This window comes from Rhinichthys klamathensis, unplaced genomic scaffold, assembly GCF_029890125.1.
Source record: "Rhinichthys klamathensis goyatoka isolate OS25496 unplaced genomic scaffold, OSU_Roscu_1.1 h1tg000022l_1, whole genome shotgun sequence".
Lineage (NCBI taxonomy): Eukaryota > Metazoa > Chordata > Actinopteri > Cypriniformes > Leuciscidae > Rhinichthys > Rhinichthys klamathensis.
The window spans coordinates 1,310,001-1,335,865 of NW_026606573.1; the positions used below are offsets into that span (position 1 = coordinate 1,310,001).

At 37.7% G+C, this 25,865-nt stretch overlaps 1 protein-coding gene and 1 long non-coding RNA gene across 4 annotated transcripts in view; both read left to right on the forward strand.

Annotated features, from left to right (window-relative positions):
- The window catches only part of si:ch211-186j3.6 (neural-cadherin), a 380,887-nt gene that overhangs the window by 240,355 nt on the left and 114,667 nt on the right, over positions 1-25,865 (forward strand). For all 3 annotated transcript variants that reach the window (XM_056242529.1, XM_056242538.1, XM_056242521.1), the window contains exons 9-15: positions 3,939-4,107; positions 4,988-5,158; positions 9,569-9,741; positions 11,506-11,673; positions 13,277-13,526; positions 15,958-16,085; positions 17,688-17,874. In XM_056242529.1, coding sequence (XP_056098504.1) covers positions 3,939-4,107; positions 4,988-5,158; positions 9,569-9,741; positions 11,506-11,673; positions 13,277-13,526; positions 15,958-16,085; positions 17,688-17,874 — 1,246 coding nt within the window. The remainder of the gene's footprint in view (positions 1-3,938; positions 4,108-4,987; positions 5,159-9,568; positions 9,742-11,505; positions 11,674-13,276; positions 13,527-15,957; positions 16,086-17,687; positions 17,875-25,865) is intronic.
- Positions 7,776-8,123, forward strand: LOC130077335 (uncharacterized). The gene is made up of 2 exons (XR_008805734.1): positions 7,776-8,007; positions 8,041-8,123. It is a non-coding gene; the product is annotated as an uncharacterized LOC130077335 (long non-coding RNA).

Genomic DNA, 25,865 nt, shown 5'->3' on the forward strand with positions numbered 1-25,865 from the left:
GTAACTGTAATGTTAACTACCCGCAAATTAAAACCTGCAAACGTTAGCCCAGTGCATAACAACAATCATTGATTGCTGAACAGAAATCGTGTCAGATGGAGTGTCATACAAGTAGCCTACTGTAAGGTTGAAGATGGCCTTATGCAATATTTACACTGCTCTATTCCTGTATAAATGTATATGTCTTGGCAATTAAATTGACATTTTTTTCTTTCAATCAATATAGGCTATTTATCAGGCAGGTGCCTGTGCACTTTCAGAGTCTTCTGGGTTCAAATGGAATTACAGGTTGTTGTTGCACTGTCTCAGATTTTGTTCAAACCTTGTCTATATCAAGAATGTGTCCCAAAACCAAGGCCTGTAAAATATTTCTGTTCAAATCATGTCTTCATATTTTCAGCCCTTGAAATTACTTCAGTTTTACAGCCTGAAAATCACATTATCTGGGAAGCAATATTTGGACATTAATATAATGAAAAGTATTATTCATAGGCATTATCTACTTAGACAGTGATACATTTTGAAAAATAAAACTTGTGATTTGCTTAAATATCTGATCCTTCTTCTATTACGAAACACAATTTTGGCTGTTTATAGTATTATCTCTTTTAATGTGATAAAAACACTAAATAATAATTTTGACTATGTATTGGTATGTAATTTACGGTGGTGTAAGGTGCTGGAAAAAGCTTTAAAATGGACCTTGAAAGGGCTTGAAAAGTGCTTAAATTTTTACCTTGGAAAAGGTGTGCGAACCCTGTAAGATATACTGAAAAAATCATTCATTCATGCAGCATTATTTTTTTTCATGTAGATATCTGTGTCTTGTATATTTATATACAAAATCTTCATTCATTCTAATGATATAAATAATATATAAATAAAAAAGCTATCGTATACACACACACAAAAAACACAGGGCCTAAAATTAACACTCACCAAGTGCAAGTAAAAATCGCTGTTGGCAAGTAAATAAAACCTTGTCAATCGCCAGTTGGCCAGTACATTTTTTTATGAATTCTAACAACAATGCAATGTTATGAGCCCATGACTGTGAACAAACGTGAACGACGCTCGGGATAGTTTACGGGCCAGGGCTGCTTCGTCACTAAAGTTTAAGCCTTGCCAATTTAAATATTCAAGCGCAAGAAGACGCAAAAGGGAACTCAATCCGTTACTCGCACCCTGTGTGGAAAGTCATGTGTGCACACATCCGAAGCGCGCACTCAAAAAGCTGTGCAAATAATGAATAGAGCTCTCTTTTACATGATCTCGCACTTGAACAGACAAATTCACACAAAATTATGTCAAAAAAGCCTGTCCCCACAAGTATCCTAGTAAACATAGTCGGTTATGGCTTAAGTTAATGTAAATAGTAGAAAGTAGAAAGACAACACGTGTGACAGTATCAGTATATTTTATCTGCACATTAGTGTTAAAGGGATACTCCACTTTTTTTGGAAATAGGCTCATTTTACAACTCCCCCAGAGTTAAACTGTTGAGTTTTACCGTTTTTGAATCCATTCAGCCGATCTCCGGTTCTGGTGGTACCACTTTTAGCATAGCTTAGCATACATCATTGAAGTGGACAAGACCATTAGCATTTCTAAAAAAAAAAATGACCAAAGAGTTTCGATATTTTTCCTATTTAAAACTTGACTCTTCTGTAGTTACATCGTGCACTAAGACCGACGGAAAATGTAAAGTTGAGATTTTCTAGGCTGATATGAGTGCCATGAGTGCAGCAGGCGTAATGATATGACGCAGCGCCTGAAAATAGGCTACCTTCCGTCAACACAATGGAACTATTTTCAGGCGCTGCGTCATATCATTACGCCTGCTGCTCTCACTTCAATAAGGATTAAACAATGTTTATACAGTTAAGAGTATCCAGTATCATTTTACATTTGATGACTTTATTCAATGACTCTACTGTTACTTGTCTTTAATATTTGTATTTATTTATACTAGTTAGGCTAGTAGTTTTAACTGTGGTATCAAAATTGGAATAGAGAATTGGGATTTTTCACTGATATCTGAAAATGTTGGTATTATAACTGCTTGTTTTTTTTGTTGTTTTTTTAAATCATGGCCGGTAGATTTTCTTAAGTCACCAGCCATTGGCAGGTATGGCAAAAAAGTTATTTTTAGGCCCTGCATAGAATAGCTGCCTTCCTTTTGAACAACCTTTGCATCAGGAACCCGACTATGACACCTTCAATTGCTGTCTCTCTTGGTCTGTAGGTTTTTGTCTTTTCTCCCTCTCTTGCATATATTTGCTCTATGTATTTTGTGCCTCTTTACTTCTCTCTCCATTTTATCCACTCCCCCCTTTTTTTCTTTTTCCTCATGAGATATTATTAGCTGGGCAACATGGGCTGCTGCTCGATCAGCTGAAGACTGTTTTAATTAAGTGTTTGAAATATGTGCTGAATCATTATGGGTCTGCTTGCGTCTTGATGTCTCCAGTAAATATGGGTTGAGTGCAACACTGGAGATATTTAGAGGATATTTAATCTTCCCAGGCTGCACAGTGAGGTGAGAAGATGCTTGGCCGTGGGCCGATGTTTGTACTTAGGAACTTCTCTTCAGGTCTGTGGAGCATTTTGTTTGAGTTTCTCTTGGCAGGGTGTGAAGTAAATTAGCGTCCACTGAGATGCAAGACATCTCTTTAGTTTTTGAGGCAGCGTGGGGAAGCTAAAGTGAAAGTTCTTGCTCTGCTGAAAGACCTCATAGCTAGACATCTCAAAACAAAATAAATAAATTTATGTATATATAAATAAAAAATGCCACTGCTCAGCTTCAGATATTTTAACCCCATTCTGTTTTTGTGCTCATTCTATTCTTTGCATGCTTTTGATTTTGTTCCTGCCATTCTAGCTTCCTAGAATACCTTTGTATGATCTTTTTAAGGATTGAAAAGAGTTTGTTTTATAAAACTCGCACCTGAACCTCTTCCCCATTCCCCCGTCCTTTCTGTGTTCTGGAATATCAAAACGTTCCTGTGGATCTGTGAACATCAGTGGCCGTGGATCTCCACTGAGAAGTTATCTTACTTGTAGGCCCACAGCATGTGTGTTTTATTGCCAGGTTTCAGGAGGTCAATGAGATGGAGATGTTTCCACTTCCGACCTTGTGGGATTTCACGCTCACCTTACTGATTGAACAACACAGAGTTAGGCGCCGGGCTTTAGCTAGCTGCAGGATGAAAGACCATCACAGACAGGACCGGGTCCCTTGTTATTAATTAGGTGTCAGAAGTGGCCATCAAAGGAGAAGCTGTTGGACTGATTTGGGAATTTTCGCCATGTGTTTTAAACTGATTTATTTACTGTATTTGTTTTCCCAGAGTCACATCTAACCTCATGCTATCCTAAGCTGAGCAAACTAATGATGGAGAGGCAGCGCTTGCTTTATTTTTTTGCGATTACGCACACTCACACACACAAGGATAAAGGTGTGTGGGTGGTGGAGCATGGCTGAATTATCAAGGCTTATTCCAGACGTCTCCAAATATTCAGTGGGATGGAATTGATTCAAGGACTCTTCAATTATAAAACAGAGATGAATCTCAACAGAACAAAAGAGAATAAGGATTTAATACGCCTCCTCTCTCATTCTTCATACCGTCATTGTGTGTCCGGTCTACAATGTTTACTGCTTTTCTTCCTATTCATCTCACTTTCTTTCTACCCTGCCACTCCATTTCTGATACTTTAAATTACTTACTATTAGTACTAGTTCACAGTAACACAGTGGCCCTCAGAGATCCTGCTTTAGAAGTCGGTTTTCAAATTTTGACTGGAGATCAAGGCTAGCCACTTGTGATCTGGTCCGTTGGGAGAGATCTTAATTCCAAGTGTAAACAGCCTTATTATGTTTTGTTTACCCTTTTCTTTAACTGTTTGTTTTTCTTTCTTTTTTTTCCCTCTCACAGTGTGCAGAGTATAAGGAGATGGCCTCAGTACTGGAAAATAAGCCAGCAGGAACATTTGTGCTGCAGGTCCATGCAGATGATGCTGATGAAGGAGCCAATGGAAAAGTCACGTATGGTTTCATGCATAAAGACAGCACTGTTCCTGCCTTCAGCATTGAACCAGAAACAGGTAACGATTCAAGCACACTTATTCAATAAGCTCATTCATGGTTTAGTGAATAGCCAATTACTGTACTAAGAGCATGAAAGTAGATGACTACATTGTCATTCTTTTCAAAATCACCGGATGTCATTTGAGATAAGTCACTGGATTTGAAATGGAATTTTTTTTTTGATGGGGTAACTAGTTAACACAACCTTTTTTAAATATGTCTCATTAAGCACTCTCTTATAATATCATCATCATCATCATCTCTCTCTCTCTCTCTCTCTCTCTCTCTCTCTCTCTCTCTCTCTCTCTCTCTCTCTCTCTCTCTCTCTCTCTCTCTCTCTCTCTCCCTCCCTCCCTCCCTCTGTCTACCTTGAAGTATTTTCATGAATTCTAACTTGAGTTTAATTCCCTTAAATCATAGCCTTTCAAAACATGCCTACTCTCAAAGAGAGAGAAAAGACAGTATTTAAATGTGTTGTGTCAAGCCCCCTTCTTAAAGAAATGGAATGCTTTATGAAATAGAACTGTTCGTTGGACATCAATCATTGTGTCTTTTATGGAGGAGAATAAAGAGAGAAAATAGGAATGGATTGCAGTGGGAGAAACTTGAGGCACGTTTGCAATGACTCAAATGCAAATTGGGAATTGTTGAGAGATTTGACACTCTGAACTCAAAGCACAAAAAGGAAAGAACATTTCCCACAATACTGCTGTGTGTCTAAGTAGTGTTATTTGCTTGATTTCAAAAGATCATTTTGTTCTTTATTATATAAGATTAAATGGAGATGTAGCATTACTGTGACACATAATATAGGCAACTATATTGAATTATCTGTAGGACTGGAAAAATAGTCTATTGGTGAACAGAATCTCCATGGTAACAGAGGTACTATTTCAGGTGTTATCGTAACTGCTATGAAGTTTGATCGGGAGAGGCAGAGGGAGTATGCAGTAACGGTGACGGCCACGGACCAAGCGGCGGACCCCCTCATAGGCATTTGCCAACTCAACATTCTGATCCTTGACGAAAATGACAACAACCCCAAATTTGAGAACTTACGCTACGAATGTGAGTAATAAGCAACTTCTTTTCAGCATCTTTGTACAGGGCTAATAAGTATAGGCACTAAGTATAGTTACATATCCATGTTGTTCCAAGCTTCCGTTTCCTAGCCAGGTGCTTTGTGGAAAGATTCCAGCAAAAAAAAAAAAAAAAAAATTGTCTGTTCACATCAAATACGAAAATAAGAAGTGACAGTCATTCATAAAACACAAACACTAAAAAAGTTATCTCTGTTCAGAACAGTTCAGATCACATTTCTTTCAACGCATTGTAGCTGAAGAGTATAAAACTAAAACACATGCCTTCCATTTTCATGAAATTCAGAATTCTTATGCACAACTCATGATTTTCCCTATGGTACTTGAGGGGTTTATTATATAGTATCTGGACACAGTTGCATAAACAAGGTCACTATGTTAAAGAATAGGTCACCAAAAAATGTAAATTCTGTCAACATTTACTCAACCTCATTTCCTTCCAGACTCAAAAGGCTTTATTTAATCTTCAAAACACAAATTAAGATATTTTAAATTAAACTTAGTATCTGTTCCTCTCTTGAAAGTCCAGGTAACCAAAACTTACAAAAGATACAAAAAGTTTGTAATGGTGTTGCAAACTAGCTCTATGAAATATTAATAATCAATCATAACTTGTTATAATTGATTTTGAATATTTGGATCAGTTAATCGGGTTAACTTTATGTAGCTACATTAACATTACAACCAATTACTCGGTGCATCCCATGAACACTCAATATTGGTTATTAATTAATTAATAGAAATGTACATTTCCGGGGCATGGGAAATGTCTTTTTTTTTACTAAGTACTACTAAGAGCAAGTAGTCAAGATCTATGATTAGTGACTCCAGATATGAGCTTGAGACACAGACAACTTTACGTGTGATATGAAAAAGACTTTATTAACTAGACTAAAACATTTTAACTACTCTAACATACACATACATACATGCATGCAGTTTACCAAGGGAAAGAGAGCTGAAGCAGAATACAGGAAAGCAAGAAGTTATAGCATTGTTTGATGTTCAGCAGATCAACAGCCTGAGCAAACCATCAGTTTAGTTCTAACACACCCTTCTTGAAAGGGGTAAGGATATCTAATGTATCAAATGATGAGCTTAAGTTTGATACTTGCATGTCTCGTCCATTTGCATTAAACTGTCCTGATGCAATTTGTTGAGGCTCCAGTTGATCTTTGCTGATGTGGTCTTGATTAGAGAGAACCAGTGGGGGTCAGAGGGTCTTTGATGAATGGAAAGACAAGGCCGGAGCCTGGCGCAAGCTTGGGTTCCTTGGGGGACTTCTAGTTCAGCCTCATCTTCACGTTAGGACTTCTCAAGAAGGACCAAGAGAGTCAGAGAGCAAGAGGCCAAGAGCGTAAGCGGCCCAGAGCAAGAGCAAGAGGACAAGAGAGGAGCTAAGAGAGTTTTTAATGTGTGAAGATGTCACACCCTCTGGAGGTGTGTGAGCCAATCAAAAGCCATCCCTTTGGAGGGAATTTCTAAGACCCATTGTCTTCTAGCAGGGCATTTGAATGTTTCATTTCATTGGGTGTTTATGAAAAGAATCTACAAAATTCTTATAATACTAATGCGTCATAAAGTTAGAAAAATGAAATGTAAATTAACAAATGGGGGACAAAGATTGGAGTTTATAGAGACATGCTACACATATGATTTTGGTTTACCATAGTATGCAAGTCATGTCTCAGACCAACATAGTTTAGAAGAGAGAATGAATACATAGGCCAAACCACATAAAAGGAAAATTATGAGATGGAAAATTAGATGCATGTTAATACATTTATCACATGGTTATATATATAGAATATATAGGATTCAAATGGTTCATTTCTTCTTCTCAGCAAAAATTAAGAGAGTGTCACAACTCTCTGGAAATTCCGTTGGGTCGTAAAGCTTGTTATCAGTCTTAATGTGTCCTGTAATAGGACACCAGGTTCTGCCAGTGGGTAGGCTTCATTTGTGGGGGAAGTCTCATAGAACTTTGTTGGAAGAGTGAGTTTGTTGGATTCTTCATTAAATATAGGCCTAATGATTAATTTGTGTGTGTGTGATTGGTCCAGACGCTACAAAGGCATTGTAAAAATTAATCCATATTAATCGAGTGCTTTAATCCAAGTCTTGAAAAGATAGGATTGCTTTATGTTTCAATTCATACAAACACATATGGTAAACACGAAAGTGATGCATGAAAAACCAATGAGGTTTGCATGCATGAGCTTTCGTGTTTACCATATGTGATACTCTCTGTGTACGTGTATTTATATGTAAATAAAAGCCTAAATTAAATCTCTTCGTCATATAAAGGGATTGCATCTCTTCATAAGACTTTGATTAAAGCGTTAAAGTCATATGGATTTGTTTTACGACACCTTTATTACTTTAAGTTTTATTTTCAATGAAGGGATAGAAACAACTCAGGTTTCAATTAAAGGTGCTATATGTATTTTTTAGCGGCCTCTATCGGTGATGTTTCAGATTGCAACCAATTTTTACAAGAGCGCTCGTTCTTTTACTGTATGTGGCTCTTGCACGTGCTCGAACACAAGAGCGAGCAGCCGAGCACTCATGGTACATGGCCACACTGAGACTTTCAACACACCGGAGAAAGCATCACACAACATGCTGGAAACTAATGTAAACTCCCACTGCAACGTTACAATAATAGGCTACTTTTATCAGCTTGACGTTGAACTAATGCTCCATGCTCGTACCATGATAACGTTACATTGACTGCATTTAGCTGACATGTGGTGTTAGCATAAGGCATTTCACTAACTATTCGTGTATCTTTCACAATCAGCAATGTCAACATAGGTGAATGTATAATATGATAACGAAAACGGTTAGTGAACTAGACTGAACAATTTCAGTGTAACAGTAAGATCGTAGGAAGTAACATTACTGTACTGAACGTGTCTGGAAATGTGTATTATAAACAATATGATAGTAGTGGGATGATTGACGTTAGACAGTAGATCTAGTAACGTTACATAAAATAAAAGTGACATCCTAAAGCACCTACTTTTTGTTTTCCTGGAACAGTCTTTTGTATTCATTTTAGTCTCATATATGTTGTAGTTTACCTTGCTATTTCATTACAGTTTACCATTATTTCAGCATATCTGAAAACTTGTAATTTATCACAATAAAAATAGCGGAGGTCTCTCCATAATTCAAACGCTCTGCCGATGTTGATCCGTGTTTTCGTCCTAAGTCGATCCGATTGACGTTTGGCCTGACGAGCTTCAGCAGATACATTTTTGTTTTGTTTTTTTATATTTATATGGAGTTTGTGTTGAGTCTGTGTTGTGCTGGAGGCAGGTCGTTTTTTGGTGTTATCAGACTCCATGTCGTCAGCTGCAGTGCCGTCGCATAGACTGTATATAAAAAGGAGAGAGGCTCGGGAGCCCGCATGCACGTCACATCCGATGGATTTCGCAGAAAATCCGACCTGGAGACTTCACATAGAAATAGGAATACTGGCCTTCAGAGGTAATAGCAAAACCCGTCAAGTGGATCATTGTAATGTGTGATTACAACCCCTTCACACACAGGCAATAAAAAAAGGATTCATTTTAGAAGAAAAGTTACATATAGCACCTTTAATATATAACTTCATTTGTGTTTCAAATATTTATCGAAGTCTTATGAGTTTGGAATGACATGAGGGTGAGTAAATGATGAAAGTTTTCAGTTGTGGGTGAACTTTTTGTAGTTCTTAAGTGTCTTAAGATTAAGAACTAGTTTGACCAACTAGAAATTAGCCAAATGGTAATCCGTTTTTTTTTTTTTTCAGATTCAAAATAGTTTTTTTCTTAATGTCAGACCCATCTTAAAGAAATAAAAAAAAATAGATGACTAACTTGTAAGACATTAATTCTAAACTTTCACAAGAAGTTTGTCTTTGTCCATTGATGTTTTATATGCATGAGCAGTACTAGCTCAGTCCAATGAGATTTCAGTGTGGGCGGGACTATGTGGTGGGACATCACAGAAATTAAAACCAACCAATCTTCAAAAGTTTCTTGTTGCTGTCCCAGCTTCTTAGAAAAAGAAAAAAAACTAACTAACATGAAGGAGATTGTCTTTATGCTGGTTTGTATTGGTTTAGCCAAATTTTAGCTGGTGGACTAACTTCTGTTGTTGGTTGACCAGCATGATCTTTCTGAGAAAGTCATTTTCCTTACATATTCGTAACACTACATCACAGAACTATATATGAAACGGATTGATTAATTTATGATTTTTTGGTTCGTATTGATCAAAGTGTCTTTCATATGCAATTTCAAAGATAGGATCGGTGGATATGACAGTTATCAAAGCTTTTTAGCAGTTTCCAGTGCATGTTAAATAATTGCTGTCTTCCCTCTAACAGACTTCTTGCGCGAGGACACCATGATTGGTACCAGTTTTCTGCGAGTGGCTGCACACGATGATGATTACAGCACTAATGCGGTCATCACTTACTCCATGTCTGAGGAGCAGCCGGAGTATCTGCGAGTCAATCCACTCACTGGCTGGATCTATGTAAACCAGCCTATCTCTCAGGTCAGTCCTGCTCCAAACAGCCAGCTTGGGCTCAGATTGAACCGAGTGAAGTCCTGATGGTTCAAATGTAAAGTGATTTTGAGTTTACCTGTGTGAATGTGTGTGGGTGCTCCACACAGTCGAAGAGTTTTAAAAAGCAAGTTTCAGACTTGAGCTTTCTCAGGAATACTTTCAAGCAGAATGATTTATCATTAAAACCTCATAGAGGGCAGGAGTTTGAGGTGTGTGGAAAGAAATCCAAAATTGCACTTGCAACATGAATTTTATATAGTTCCTGTGTGAAGTTTTAAGATGCCGCATTGTGAATGATTTAGCAGGTCCACAAGAGTTTCTCACAGCACTCTGCTCAGATGATTGATTGGGTGGTTACAAGGTCTTTTACGGATTCTGCTTGTTTCTGTAAAGCTTATATCTGAAATAACTTGACTTGTTTAAGCATTAATTGTGGTTATTGATGGGGTGTTTGTGTGTGTGTGAGAGTAGGTGTTTCGGTTTGAATGCCACTGATATCGGACCACCTTTGACAAGAGACCTTTGTAACTGTTTCTATGACTACCAAGATCAGCTGGTGTATATGGTGACTTTTTGTTTCTCTGCGTTTGAACGTTTGTATACATTCTTTGTGCGATTACAGAGAGTGGGCGAAAATTGTTTAGCTGTCATTTCACATCATTCTGCATGCAGACGGTCTGCTGTTTCGAAGCGGATGTATGCATCTGCAGTGAGATGACAACAAATACAATGATGTATCTATCTGTTGTGTTGACACACTTGACACAGTTCCATTTAAAGTAGTACTGGGATTGTTTAAATTTTTGGATGCCAAGGATATTCCGATTTTCTTTCCGGAGGACCCACTTCTTAAAAAAATAAATGTGAAAAAAAGTGTGATATTATAAAGAGAAATATACTTATATTAAAAAATATAAATAGTATCTACTATTATTTACTATATTGTGTGTGAATTTTATATGCAGATTTATGTATTTTAGTTAAAATCTAGTGACTGTCAATAGAAAAAAAAAAACTACTGTTAATCTCATGATTTCTGTTTTTATACACTTTGAAACAGCATTTCTGTCAGGGCCACTATCGTCAAATATGATTGACAGTTAGCATACAGTTCGGATTGGAGGTATGGTTCTGTTCTGGGCAAGAACTCCCTGCGCGTCCATGCAGCCTAGCATGGATAAGAGCAGGGAGAGCAGCAATAACCCCCTTAGGGTAAACTGAACAGAACCAACATGAATGTATGCCGATATCATTCATTAATTTTAATATACAACATAATTAGAGAATTTTAGTCTGATTCAGGGGAATCAGAATGCCAAATCCTGACTAATGAAAGGAGTAGCTGGGGATGGAGGAGGGTAATTAGCTCCTGAAAAACGTGATAGCTGTTGATAATGCTGAAGGAGTATGAATATGAATACAGTGATAGGCGTCGTATCCCTACAGGTAGACGTGGATCAGCTGATGCGAGCTTGACTAACGTGACCTGCCAGAACTGACGCTACGTTTGATTATTATCAAATTCTTTAAATGAGTTAATTTTGTTAAAAGTATTTAATAACTTAAGCTAACATGCCAAATTTGAGATCCCCTAAAATAATTTGTAAAAGCTTTTTTCTGTTTTCTTTTTTTTAATTCAAATATTTCACCCTGGGCTCCAGTTTGAAAACCCTTGTCTTAGTTCATTTTAAATTTTCCAATTTTACATTGTATTTGACATTATCATCAATAAATGTGTTTGATTGTTTCCAGAGGACCTACATCAGCAGGCAGATCATCGCTACAGATGGAGGGAATCGGAGCAGTTCAGTCGAGCTGGCAGTCACAATCACTAATGTGAAGAATCAGCCTCCACAGTGGGAGAAAGACAAATACGAGGTCGTCATACCTGAAAACACTGTCAGAGACACTCCAGTTGTGGTATGTACTTAACATAACGCTGAACACTTATAATCTACTAGAGCTCTACAGATATGTCAGTTATGCAGATTTATGGCTGCTTTTTACTTCAATTAATAACAGGATCAACGCCGTACAGGGTAAAAAGCTATGAATTTCAGTGATTCCAAAGATATTTATTACATAAGATGTCGATTTTACCAAAGCTAAATATACTATAATTGCAGGAACAAAGGCAAGAGGCAAAACAAACATATAGCTTCTACTAAGTGATTTATTACTTTGGCCTTTGAGGCACACCTGTGAGGCACTCCATTAATTACTATGTCTTTTATGTGTGCATTGAAGGAATGCTATGATGGATGTGAATAAGTTTTAATCCCACAATAAGGTTGTGGGTATTCCTTGAGGGACTTGAGTTCCCAGACACTGTCGACTTTACTGTCATGTACTGGCGGTTACAACTGACAGTCTGTGCTTTCTGCTCGACCACACAGAGTCTTCACACAGGCTGTCACAAAACACATCCACAAGTACACACAGTCACACACATACACACACTCACATAGTCCATTTAAAACTAATGGTAAAATGCTGTAGGATTTTTTAAGCTCCAGTCCCCAGGTCAGCCAGAGCTTCTGTATCCCTACCATTAATCATCTGATTCTCTCCTTCAATTTTTAAGGATGCTGCTTCATTACATGCACTATTTAGGAAGTCAGCCAATCACTGAGTCATTGGATAATTTATGGACATTTCCTTTTTTTTCCCCCATTTTCATTTGGTTACAAATGCACTGAAAGTATTAATTTGCTGAATTTCCTGGAATACATTTATTGTCATTAAATCCATTATTAAGGCAGATGCGCATTTTATGAAGAGAAGCATAATCAAACAAAGGACGAAAAAAAGAAAAGAAATAAGACAAACATAGAAAACTGTCCTGAGATAAAGCTTGCTGTTCTCCTAATTGATCTTGTATTTAAATGTTATTTGTGTTCTTGTTGGTATAGGAAGTATTTAATTGATCTGGTGATTTCTTTACAGTTGCCCTATTAACAGAGTTTCACAATTGTTATATTTAAAGACAGCGACTAAATTCTCTTAGGACAGAAAAAGAAGCCTTTGATGTTTAAGATGCAGATCAACCTGCTTTGTTCAGCTGAAATATGTTTTTTTTATAACATTGCTTTGTATTATTATTTTTAAATAGACTCTAGTATAGTTATGTGAATATATGAAATATTATGAAATATATGAATATTATATTTGAAAGTGGCTACGGTTCAAAAGTTTGCGGTCGAAAATGCTCTTATGCTCAACAAGTCTGAATTTATTTGATCAAAAATACTGCAAAACAATAATATTGTGAAATATTAAAATTTGTAATAACTATGACTACTAAAATAACTCTGGATTATTTGATGAATAGAACGTTCAAAAAAACAGAACTGATTTCAAATATGACTTTTTTGTAACAGTGTAAAAGTCATTACTGTCGATTTTGATCAATTTAATGTATCCTTGCCGAAAAAAAACAGATTAATTCTTTCAAATCATTCTGACCACAAACTTTTGAACGGGTAGTGTATATATGAATATTAAACCAATTCTCCCCTGTCAGACTATCAAGGCCACTTCTCCGCTGGGTGATCCGAGGGTGACTTATAACTTGGAGGATGGATTGGTGCCAGAGAGCAACATGCCTGTTCGTTTCTACCTAACACCGAATCGTGAAGATGGCTCCGCCTCTATTCTTGTTGCAGAGCCCCTGGACTATGAGACCACACGCAACTTTATGCTCAGGGTTCGAGCTCAGAACGTGGCTCCTGTACCCCTGGCGGCCTTCACTACTGTTCACATAAACATCACAGGTAAAGGTCATCTACAGTATATGAGAGGTTGTCATGAGAAACATGTTACACTTATTAATGCCAGTGTATATGTGCAGTGTATTAGTATATATGTCAACCAGAATGACAAACATTCCCTGGTGCTCCTATTATGCTATTTTAAAGGTTCCTTGTTTTGTTTTGGAGGTCTCCTACAATAGGTTCACATGCATCTATGGTGAAAAAAAAAAAAAACACTTTAATCTTCTCATAATATACATTGTGCATCGCCTCATTTCTCAGAGTCTGAAACCGATTTGTTTGAAGATTCAGTCTCTCTAAACCCATCCTTTACGAGAGCCTACACTGCTGAAGACCATGAGCTGGCATTATGAAAATGTTATGCATAATGGTTGCATTTTTATAATGGTGACGTAGGTTTTATAACAGGAAAATACTGATGACTCGTTTCAGGCAGTTCAGAATCTATTATTTTTTTAATACGTCATGCACTTTGATCTTTAAAAAAAATTGCAGACCTTTTACATTCACAAACAGCTATATTACACTCTGCATGAAAAGTATTCAAAAACGCATAATAGGGGCGCTTTAATGTGAACGGATTTAGCTCAATCCAATTGAAAAGAGGTCTTTTTTTAAACCATTAAATATAGAAAGTTACTTCCTTGTAAACCTTTGAACCCAGATCAGATTCAAAAGTGCATCATTCTGTATGCACAAGCAGGACTCTAGTCATGTGGTTAAAAACTAAATTAAAATGAAGGACATAATGTAGATATTACATTGACCAGAAACATCTCAACATGATGTATCCGGCAGAACTTAAATAAATGCACAGTGTTGATTATAATGAAATCCAACGGGTAGTGTGTACATGAAATGCAGCTCTTCGCATGCTCAGAGATAATATTCAGAATACGTGCGACGCATGTACATATAAACATTACATCTATACAATTTGCTGTTAGACTAAACTGATTCAAATTGACAGTGAACTGTGGGTGTAGTTGCTGTGTTGCTATTGGTTTACAAGCTTGTTTGCAAACATGTATATTTCTTAAAGGAACTTTATTATTTCACATCAAAACAATTTACAAGGAAGTGTCTTTATATCTTTATACATTTAAAATGACAGCTTTTAATCTATCTCTCGTTTTAATTCCAGTTCCTTGTCCTTATACTTGTTAATTTCTTTTTATAATCCATTCATGCTCTTAAGCTCTGATCACTGCAGAATGTGTCCTATAAATCCACAACTCTTTAATAGCATTTATTTCATCCCACCCTGTTCGCCTCTACTTAAGTATTCCTCTGTGTTCATCTCTTCCACTGCAGGAAGTCTTACCACTTCCTCCTGTAATTTACAGAGTTTGCCCCGCAGTGTTAATCTAGCTCTCTCTTCATGGATGAACCCTGTGCTCTCCCCTAGTTATGACTGCTTCTTTATAATGATCTAGCTACAGTTACAGTACTTACAAGATGTATATTAATGTATCTGGAGTTGTAGGAGCAGGACACTTGCACCTGATCAGGATCAGTTCCATGATCTGAAGGGTAAAACACTTTATCGTTCAGCATAAGCCACGGACAAATAATTAATCTGTTCTGATCTTTCTGATTTATTTACACCAGTGCTTCTTGCTCCATTTAAGAGTACAGCCAGTGCCATGTTTAAAAGAGAGGGAGAGAGAGAGAGAGAGTAAAACGAGGGAGTGCTGGAGGGTGGAGGTTGTAATGGATTTGGCCTTCCTGTTTAATTCATGGTTTACGGCTTTGGCTGATAGAAAATTAAAACCTCAAAGTGCATCAGATGGTGATTAGTGTCTGGAATCATTGAACCCATTAAAGATCTTACCCTAAATTCCAATGTCCTCATGTCCCTTCTAGTACTGAGAGAAGCACTTTTTAGAAGAGTAGTTTTGGTATTAATTTCCTCTTGAACACACAGAATCCTCTAATGTAATAAGGCTTAGATAAGACATAATGTCAAAGTTTAGATAAGTCTGATTTGTTCTGATGGAAAGCCAGTTTTAATTTCCCTCAAGCTACCAAATGATATTTCTGCATTTTCATAGTCAGGTGGCTGAATCGAATCTGAATCTCACATATTTAAGATGCCAAACTGTTGTGTTAATGCTGCAATACAAAAAACAAAAATTATATAATGAAACAATGTTGATTCGCATGAGTACTGTCTCATGAGTACTGTCTTTGCAACCAAGGCCAAATTATTCAGTTTCTTTGAATGACAGAGAGCCAAAGGTTCATATCAGTGTTTAACAGACCAATAAAGCCATCAAAAAAGTGTTTCTTTATCCACCAACAATAGAAAACTGATGAAAAGTGTTATATCAATTGTCTGTTTAGTTTTTTAAAAGGTATTCAACCTGGGCCCACCGATATGGAGTTATTTTTATTATAATGTGACTGTGTGGCTGTCTGTTATTCACAGATGTCAATGACAACGTCCCGTTCTTCACCTCCTCCATATACGAGGCATCTGTGACTGAAGGGGTGGAAATTGGGACTCCAGTTCTCCAGGTGGCAGCCAATGATCTTGACCTGGGGCTAAATGGGAAGGTATGAAATGGTGTTTTTCTATTAAATTAGCTAGTCACCCTCTGTATTTGAATGAATCTGTAAACACTGTACATATAAACTATACTAAGCATTATGCTCACTGTTGAAAGAGCTGTAAAATTAGGATGAATAGAATCAGGATGAATAGAATACTCTATACACTGTATCACACTATGACCTCCAAAACTTGCTTATTTATACTGATAAAACCATGACTACTGTTTCTCTGCATTATTTGTGTCATATTTCAGTGGGAGGGCAAACATGATATACTGTACGTCTAAGATTTATTTATTGTTTACATAAATAACATCCTGTACTGCATGCATTCTGTTCAGAGATTTGAAAAACATATTTTATGTTCATAAAGGCTGCAGTTGATAAAAAAAATACAAGAAAACAGCAATATTCTGAGATGTCATTTAGAATAACTGTTTTCTAGTTTAATATTTTAAAATGTAATTTATTCAAAGCTGAATTTTCAGCATCATTACTCCAGTCTTCAGTGTCACATGATCCTTTAGAAATCATTATAATATGCTCAAGAAACATATCTTATTATTATCAATGTTGAAAACAGTTGTGCTTTGTTTAGGATTCTTTGATGAATAGAATTTTTTTTAAAGAACAGCATTTACTTGGAATATGTTTTGTAACATCATAATAGTCTTATACCTGATCAATCACTTGATCAATTTAACGCGGCCTTGGTGAATGAAAGCTATTTTATTTATTTTAAGGTAGTGTGTTCTGTCGGCTGATTCAAAAGGGTGTGAATAAAAGGTTGTTAGTATTTTTCTTCTCTCTCTTCCTTATAGAGGGGCCTTTCAACAGCCCTCTGAATTGATACTGAATTGTAATTGTTATGCCATTTATCATTTGCATATAGCGTTCAATATATATATATATATAGCGAGAGAGAGAGAGAGAGAGAGAGAGAGAGAGAGAGAGAGAGAGAGAGAGAGAGAGAGAGAGAGAGAGAGAGAGAGATAATATCATTATTTTTCTCTTACAACCCAACACACACACACACATAGCCCCTTTTTTGCCAGATGGGGTTTGTTGCGTGTTTTATTAACCTGACCCCTGCAATCATTTTATTATGCCATTTACATTTAATTCAGCCTCTTATTTGAGTTCTCAGCTCTAATGCGGCCGGCAGGGCATCATTTAATACCCATCATGCTGGTTTAGTGTGGCCGTTCAGAACAGCTTGTATGATAATTGTTGTTTGGGGCTTGTTGAAACAGCAGTTGGCCCTTCTTCATCAATTCAACAGTTTTGGCTATCTAGATTAACTTCATTATTCTTAACTTGAATGGCCCTGAGTTCTGCTTTACCTGCTGGGAAATTGCCAATGTGCGTGACAGGCATTACTGGGAGAACAAGCAACAGGAGGTCTCAGCGTTAGCTCAGAGAGCTGGGTGAATAAATGATTCGGAAAAAGCTGGATTGTTTAATTACATGGGATTAGATGAGTACTCTGGAGTTCTCTTAAACACACATATGCACTTTTCACACAAACCTGTTAACTGTTCTGTGACTGGTTTCACACTAATTCTCCTCTTAATGTCATTTCTTGTATGTGTGTGTGTGTCTCAGATTGCATACTCTCTATTGAATGACCGAAGTGGAGACTATCAGTATTTCCGCATTGATCCTGAGCTGGGCACCATCTTTACGGAGGCTGTGTTTGACCGTGAGACCAAGGGATCCTACCTTTTGGAAGTGAAGTCAGTAGATGGCTGGGAATCAGCCAGGCCAGGGAAGCATGGACAGCCCAACTCAGGTACAACAAGCCTAATATGTCTATTGTATTCAGTTGTCATTTCAATGACATTGGTTTCAGTCGCATTTATTGAACATTTTTTTTTTTTTTGATGCATACTTGTTTTGAAGGATTATAAACAAGACACAACTTTAAAACCTTTAAATGAATAACATTTCTGTAGTCGTTTAACGATTATTTTTCATGTAATATTTATTTTGTTTGCTATGGGACACAAAGGTGTTTTCTCAGTATAGACAATAGAACCATAAAGTATGCCAAAAATGCTAAATAAATTTACAAAAGTAATTAATTTTGTTCATGTGCTGTAATCCAGATCTTTAGAATACATGCAATTGTGAGGACCAGACCCAAATTTAAGCCTTTTTTCAGCGATTTTCATCTCCATTCTCAGCACTGACCGTTAATCCCGTTCAAATCCCGCACTCATTGTAAATTAAAAAATTGCCGCCTCAAGGGGCTTTACGACACATTTTACGACAGCGATATCAAACCCTCATTGGCTCCTGTCTGTTTCATCACAGATTGCGACATGCCGTGTTTTGGGTGATGTGCATTTGAATGAGAAATCCGTGCCTTCACCAGGTGGATCGTGGTAACATTTTCAGCGATTAACTTAAATTGTGCTCTGTACCTCATATAAAGCTATTATATACCACAAAAGAGAACTGCAACTACAATACATCATCATTTGGACTACTTTTGACATTTATAGTGTAAATAGAATATTTTGCTAATATTTAAACTTATTGCTATTTAAACTTAGTGTTAATAGCATATATTACTAAGAAAATATGCTATTTTCACTTAGTGTAAATATAACCTTGTTGCTATTTTCACTTAGTGTAACTGTAAATAACATCCATCGCAATTTGCACTTAGTACAAATAGCCGCTGCCAATACATTATTGTGATTACACTGGTTAAAGAGGCCTGTTGCCCGAGACTTGTATTAAAATACTCCTGTTCCTTCATCATATTTGTGTTCGTGTTCGAGTTCGCTATTCATACCATGACAGTAAGTTTTAGCATCCATCCAAACATAAAAAAATGTATACCTGTAAATATTACGTATTAATACCTACATATTAATAGTGAGACCAGGCTGCAAAATCACACTTGCAGACGTGACGTTAGTCTGTTTTTGACTTCTAAACACACCGTTTGGTTATGATATCCACATTTTACAACTGAACTGACTCCCTTAAATATTCAGAACTCATTCAGACCATATTTGATGTTTATCTTTGTCACTGCCACAATGGTGACTGGTGCTATCAATAAAAAAAGAATTTGAGATTCATTACAGCTGTCAATCTCATACACTAACTGTTTGAATGTAGTCATTTCATTTAGTCATTTAGCAGACGCTTTTATCCAAAGCGACTTACAACTGAGGACTAAACCAAGCGAGTCATCGTGAAGAGGCAAAAGCAACGCAAGAAGTGCTCAAAATACAAAGTTCAGACATAGCTCGGAGTAGCATAAGCCAGGCAAGCGAGGATTTAGAGGAAAGGTTTTTTTTTTTTTTTTTTTTTTATGTTAAATGCTCCCCCGGAAGAGATGAGTTTTCAGTTGTCTTTTGAATGTTAGGGATTCTGCATTCCGGGTGAGGGTGGGGAGATCATTCTACCAGCATGGAACTGTGAATGAGAATGATCTGGAGAGTGATTTTGTGCCCCGCTGTGATGGTACTACTAGCCGTCGCTCATTGACCGATCGTAGGCTTCTGGTAGGGATGTAGACTTGTAGTAGTGAGTGGAAGTAGGAGGGAGCTGAACCTGTGGTCAATCTGTAAGCAAGCGTCAAAGCCTTGAACTTGATGCGAGCAGCGAGTGGTAGCCAGTGCAGAGAGATGAACAGAGGAGTGACGTGGGCCCTTTTGGGCTCGTTGAAGACCAGACGAGCTGCAGCATTCTGGATCATTTGTAGAGGTTTAGTTGCACATGATGGAAGTCCAGCCAGAAGAGCATTGCAGTAATCAAGCCTAGAAATGACCAGGGCCTGGACGAGAAGTTGTGTTGCATGCTCAGTTAGGAAAGGCCTGATCTTCCTGATGTTGTGCATTGCAAACCTGCATGATCGAGCTGTCTTTGTAATGTGGTCTGTGAAGGTCAGCTGATCATCAAAGATTACTCCAAGATTTCTGACTGACCTTGATGGGGTGATTGAGGATGAATCTAGCTGGATAGTGAGGTCGTGCTGTAGAGACGGATTGGCAGGGAGGACGAGAAGCTCAGTCTTTGCCAGGTTGAGCTGCAGGTGATGTTCCTTCATCCATGCCGAGATGTCCGCCAGACAGCTTGAGATCCGTACAGCTACTGTGGGATCATCTGGTTGAAATGAGAGGTAGAGCTGGGTGTCATCAGCATAGCAATGGTAAGAGAAACCATGTGCCTGTATGATAGGTCCCAGTGATGTGGTGTAAATGGAGAAGAGGAGCGGTCCGAGAACTGAACCCTGAGGAACGCCTGTGGTCAGTTGATGTGCTTTGGACACCTCACCTCTCCATGTGACCTTGAAGGACCTACCTGTGAGATAGGACTCAAACCAGTTGAGGGAGGTTCCAGTGATGCCCAGTGATGAGAGGGCGGACAAGAGGATCTGATGATTCACAGTGTCGAAGGCAGCAGACAGGTCCAGTAGAATGAGAACTGATGATTTGGCAGCAGCTTTTGCGATCCGCAGGGCTTCCGTGACTGACAGCAATGCAGTCTCAGTTGAATGTCCTTTCTTGAAGCCAGATTGGTTGACATCCAGCTGGTTGTTCAGAGACAGGAAGGATGATACTTGGTTAAAAGCAACTCGTTCAAGTGTTTTCGCAATGAATGGTAGGAGAGAGACAGGTCTGTAGTTCTCTAGAATGTAGAGTGGGACTTCACCATACAGAGCTAAAAGGGATTTAAAGTTCAGCTGCGTAAAATATTACATTGCATAATCCTCGTTTAATATAGATAGCGTAACAATTTGATTGGATTTGTTAAACCACAGGGCTAGCCAGAGTCTCACAGAAATGTATTTTTCATTCATTGTATGGAGTATTAAAAGCGTCTCCTTTCCCTTCTTTGCTTTGCCTAAATAACTCTGTAACACTTGAAGTCAGCAAGACACACAGAAGAAAAAATGTGTGTGACATTCTTGCTGGTTTAAATGTTGATGAAGGTGCCAGAGGGGAGCTGCAGATATTGGGAAGCTGCAAGGACAGTCTGAGAGAGAAAGTAGTCTGCTCCTCTGCTGTCTGTCTGCTCACAGTTTGCCTTGCACTACAAATAGGGGAAAAGACGTGCGCTCCAACACACTTACAACTGTAGTGAGATATACATGTGTGGAGTATCAAATTGACACCGTGGCAGTGTCAAATATGGTCGATCACACAGGAGACAGAGTGTTGATGAGCAGAGTCACATGTGCACATGCACATAATTACACAGAAACATGTGAATGCTAATTGTACTAAGATGCTGTCAAAAACATCCATGTGACTAGGAAACGCACACACAAAAACACGTGTTGTTTGAGCATAAAATCACACAACAGAGTTGTGCCTCTGCATTTGTGAGGGGAAAACATGACCATGTCTTCATGGTGGAGCTCTGAACAACATGTCAACCTGTCACAAAGTGGCAGCTAAGCGTATGCTGTGCTCTTTTTACACAACATAACAAGCCAGAAAGAGAGCAAGATCAAGACTCGAATCAGACACTTTATCAACGAGTCTATCTGCCTCTCACAGCCCTGACTGAACTGAAGGTTTTGAAAAGGTCACTGCATGTTTGTTTGTTTGTTTAAGTTCTTCTGTGCATTTCTTTACAATTGTATGCAAGGGGGTAGTTCACCGAAAAATAAAAACTCTCCATGACTTTCTAAACCTGTATGACTTACTTTCTTCTGTGTAACATAAAAAGATATTTTGAGAAATGTCTGGGGGTTTTTTGTGGGGGTTTTTGTCCATACAATATGACTAAACAGTTACCAAAAATATTTGGTGGCTAACAGTCTTTAAAATATCTTCTTTTGTGTTTCACAGAAGAATTATATTTATCCAGAATCAGAATGAAATGAGAGTAAATGAGTGACAAAATTGATGACCCAAGTTCGAATTCGTCTTTTTCCGATCCCATTCTTCTCCCTTTTCCCATTTCATTTCTTCATATCAGCTCAGAGTTATTTATTTTAAATAAACAATGAATAAAATATTTGAAAAGAGTGGAAATAAAGTGTCCAACGGGTATTTATTATTGGAAATAATGTATATAATAGGCCTGTAATTGAAATATGTTCTTGCTTTTATTGGCATATTCACAACACATGCAGCTGATATTGTTACGATATTGATATGCTCAAAAATGTGGCTCCCTTCCTGGACTTTCAAGGACATTGTTACGTAACGTGGTATATTAGAAACACGACGAGGAATAATTCCAGGAAACAGACTTTAATCACAAGCATTCAGGAACCAGGAGAAACGCAGGAGAAAACCACACAAACATTAACGAGAACGGAGAGAGACTATGGCCTTGTCCACACTAATACGTTTTCGTTTGAAAACGCACCTTTTTCTCTCTGATTTGGCCTTCCGTCCACACTGAGACAACGTTTTTATTAAAGTAACAACAGGTAACTTTTCAACCTTCAAAATATATTTCCAAGTCTCTTGTGATGGTACATCGACTTACAATAGGTTGAATGACACGTCTGCCATAGCCTGACGGGGTCTGTAGCGTTTTTAATCGTACTTTTAAACTTCGGGTTTCGGGTAGTAACCGGCGAACAAAGAGAACTACAAAATTCGACTGCTTTACGGCATATACGTCACTTCCACCACCACCCCCACTTCCTTAAAATCGGACTTGCGAGCCAAATGTTATAGTCATGGCCGAAGCAGCACAGAAAAACAAGAAAGCAAAGGTTTTATCGGAGCAAAGCAAAAAGATAAAAAGAGAAAGTGATCGCGTTAAAGGCAGAACGAGGATCAACATTGCAGAGCTGCCAACTCACGCATTGGCCGTGAGACACCCGCATTTGATTGGTTTCACACGCTCACACGTACGCCACACCCCCGGTTTCTCACGCTAAATTGTCAACCCGGTCGGTCAAATCCCTGAAAGATGAGTTTATCTATAGATCTACCTGTTGAGCCACTCGTGATCGACAAGTTATACCGCAAATTAGTTCAAATCTCCCGGAATCTAGAGCGAGCGCGCACGCGAGACAGAGACTGTGCTCCAACGCGCGCGGACGGCAGAGAGAGAAAGCGAGCGAGAGACCTTGTGTGTGCAGGGAGCATCGAACGCCCCATCGAAAAAAGAATGCCTCTCTCTAACCTCTCTAATTCGCTAGAGTAGTAGCGAATTATCAATCTGGTAGCTAGTAAACGATATTCTAGTTTTTGATGGTTAGCTATCGCTAGTATTCTCGTTCTGATTTGAACTTTGCAATCGATGAAATGCAAATAGCAAATGTTTGACCTAAAAAGTGTAGTCTACTCAACATGTACAAAGAAAGGAGGAAGATTATTAATAAAATCATATTTTAGGATACCTAACATGTCTGTGATATTTGTTTATTTGTCTTGCCTCAAGCTATAATGCAAATCGATTTGTAAAATTTGCAGATTCATTTATGGTAGCTTGATATTATAATATTGACGATATATGGTTATTATCAACCACTTAAACATTGCATTGAAGTATCATATAGATCCAGTAAAACGGTAACCAATAGACTAGGCTACTATAATGACGCTGGCTTGTAAACGTGAGCATCGCGATCATTTGTCGTTAGAAAAAAAATAAAACCCATGAAATTATATTCATATGACATGCTGAAATATATGCCACTGTACCTGGGATGAAGACATTTCACACGCGACGCAAGCAGAACACCTGCATGTGACCTCCTCCTACAGTGTTCAGGGCTATCCTGGTTGTCAACAATTGCACGTGCATGTAGGATGACAGAGTTTACGACAGTAGTAGAGGACAATACTGTTTCCCAACTGTAGGGGGACCCCGAGAGCAAAAAACTACCTGTTGTTACTTTAATGAAAACGAAGCTTTTTGAAAACTCCAAAGTTGTAGTGTGGACTGGCAAAACGGAGGTGTTTAAAAACGATGACGTAAGTTTAGTCATGTGACGCATATTGTACCAATAGATATTCATGTTTATACTGGTATTGTGCCTGTTATGTGCTATTCACTTTCACACTGTTGGTAAAATGTTACTTTGCACACTCTTCATATCACAGTCCTGCAAAGATGACAGAAAATTTACTCATGTTTCCTGTCCTGCGGCAATACACGAGAGCAGTTGCGTTTTAGACCAAACTTATGGTGACCGAGTTCGACCTGGACGCATCAGTGAATGGAGAGATATTTTGCTAAATAAAATTATCCTGTCAGAAGAATTGTGTGATAACTTTATTATTTATTTTTCCGACTGTATCATCTTATTGAGCTTTTGTGAGGTTTTACACATGCGCAGTAAGGTGAATTTAGCCTTTTCAGGCTTTTCCCAAAAGTTTCTCATCTACACGGAAACGTCAGAAAACGCTAATGTGGACGGAGAACTTTTTTAAATGAAAACACCGTTTTCAAATGTATCCGGATTAATGTAGACGTAGCCTAAGGGAGAACTAAGGGTTAAAGTATACAGAGCAAACAAAGGAACTTAATAGTAAATTAACAGGGCACAGGTGAATGACATAACTAATTAAACAGACTTGGGAAAACTAGGTCACAGGAATAAACCAAAAACACAATGAAATATAGGAGACAGACCATACATGTAAGTTAACAGACATGTGTACTGATCAGCAGGTTCAATATGGTTAAGAGGTAGTGTAGATGTGGCCTTTAGGGATAGGGACAAGTAATGTCCCAAAGGCAGCCATTTAACCATATGATTTTAATAAATACAGTATACACTCTATATCAAAGGGTATTCAATTAAAGTTCCAAGAGGTCCAGTCTCTATATTTCCCTTTCCAGTGGAGGTCCATCCGGACAATTCCTTTTTTAGAACAGTTATACACCTCCAAAAAAAAAAAAAAAAACCTAAACATTCAAATTAGTCATCAAAGATGAGAATATTGGGGCCCAAGAGCCAAAGAAGTGATGTCTAAGAATTTTTATCAATATTTACCAAAAAAAGTAAATATTTCTCCCACCTGGATATGTAAATAAAAAGGTGAGATAAGATGTTTTATCAGGCTATTATTATTATTTTTTATTATTATTATTTTTTATTTTTTTAAATTAATATTATATACATTTAGACATGGCACAAAGAAGGCCTTGGGACTGAGAAAACATTCTGGGGGTTCTAAGTTTACCTCTTAAGAAAAGTATGGACCTTTTTATATATTGCTCAAAGTAATAAACTACTAAAAACAAACAACATACACAATCTAATAATCAAAAGTTTTTTGTCTTCCCTTGCCATCTCTAAATCATTTTCCAAATTATAACATTGTTTATTATGAAATGTTCATAATATGAAGAGTTTGGTTCCAAAACGCGATAAACACCATAAAAAAAAAAAAAAAAAAGAGTTACTGCAAAAATCAGTATTGTATCTGGTTGGTATTGAAAAGTCAATGTTTAATTTGAAGTAAAATGCGATATCCGCCATGTTATTCTGTCATGTTTTCTCCCTTTCTTTCCAAACCGCGACAAACGCCAGTCTCCCTTCTCTGCAGAATGCGATATATCCGCGCTCAACCAATCACAACGCACCATTCCACGCAATGTAAACAGTAACGGCAGCGCCTTAAATACACCCGGCTTCCTAGTTTTTCTTATCTATTTTGTACTTTTCGATCAACAAACAAACAAAAAAATGAATAATTTTGACGGCATTGATGAACCTGTGATTGTTTCTGCGGTGGGTAAGAAACGTAAGGCATCGAAATCGAATTATTTACGTGAGGAGATTAAGAAGATGAGGCACTCGGGAGAAGGAAAAATGTTTTCAATCTTTTTTACAGTTCT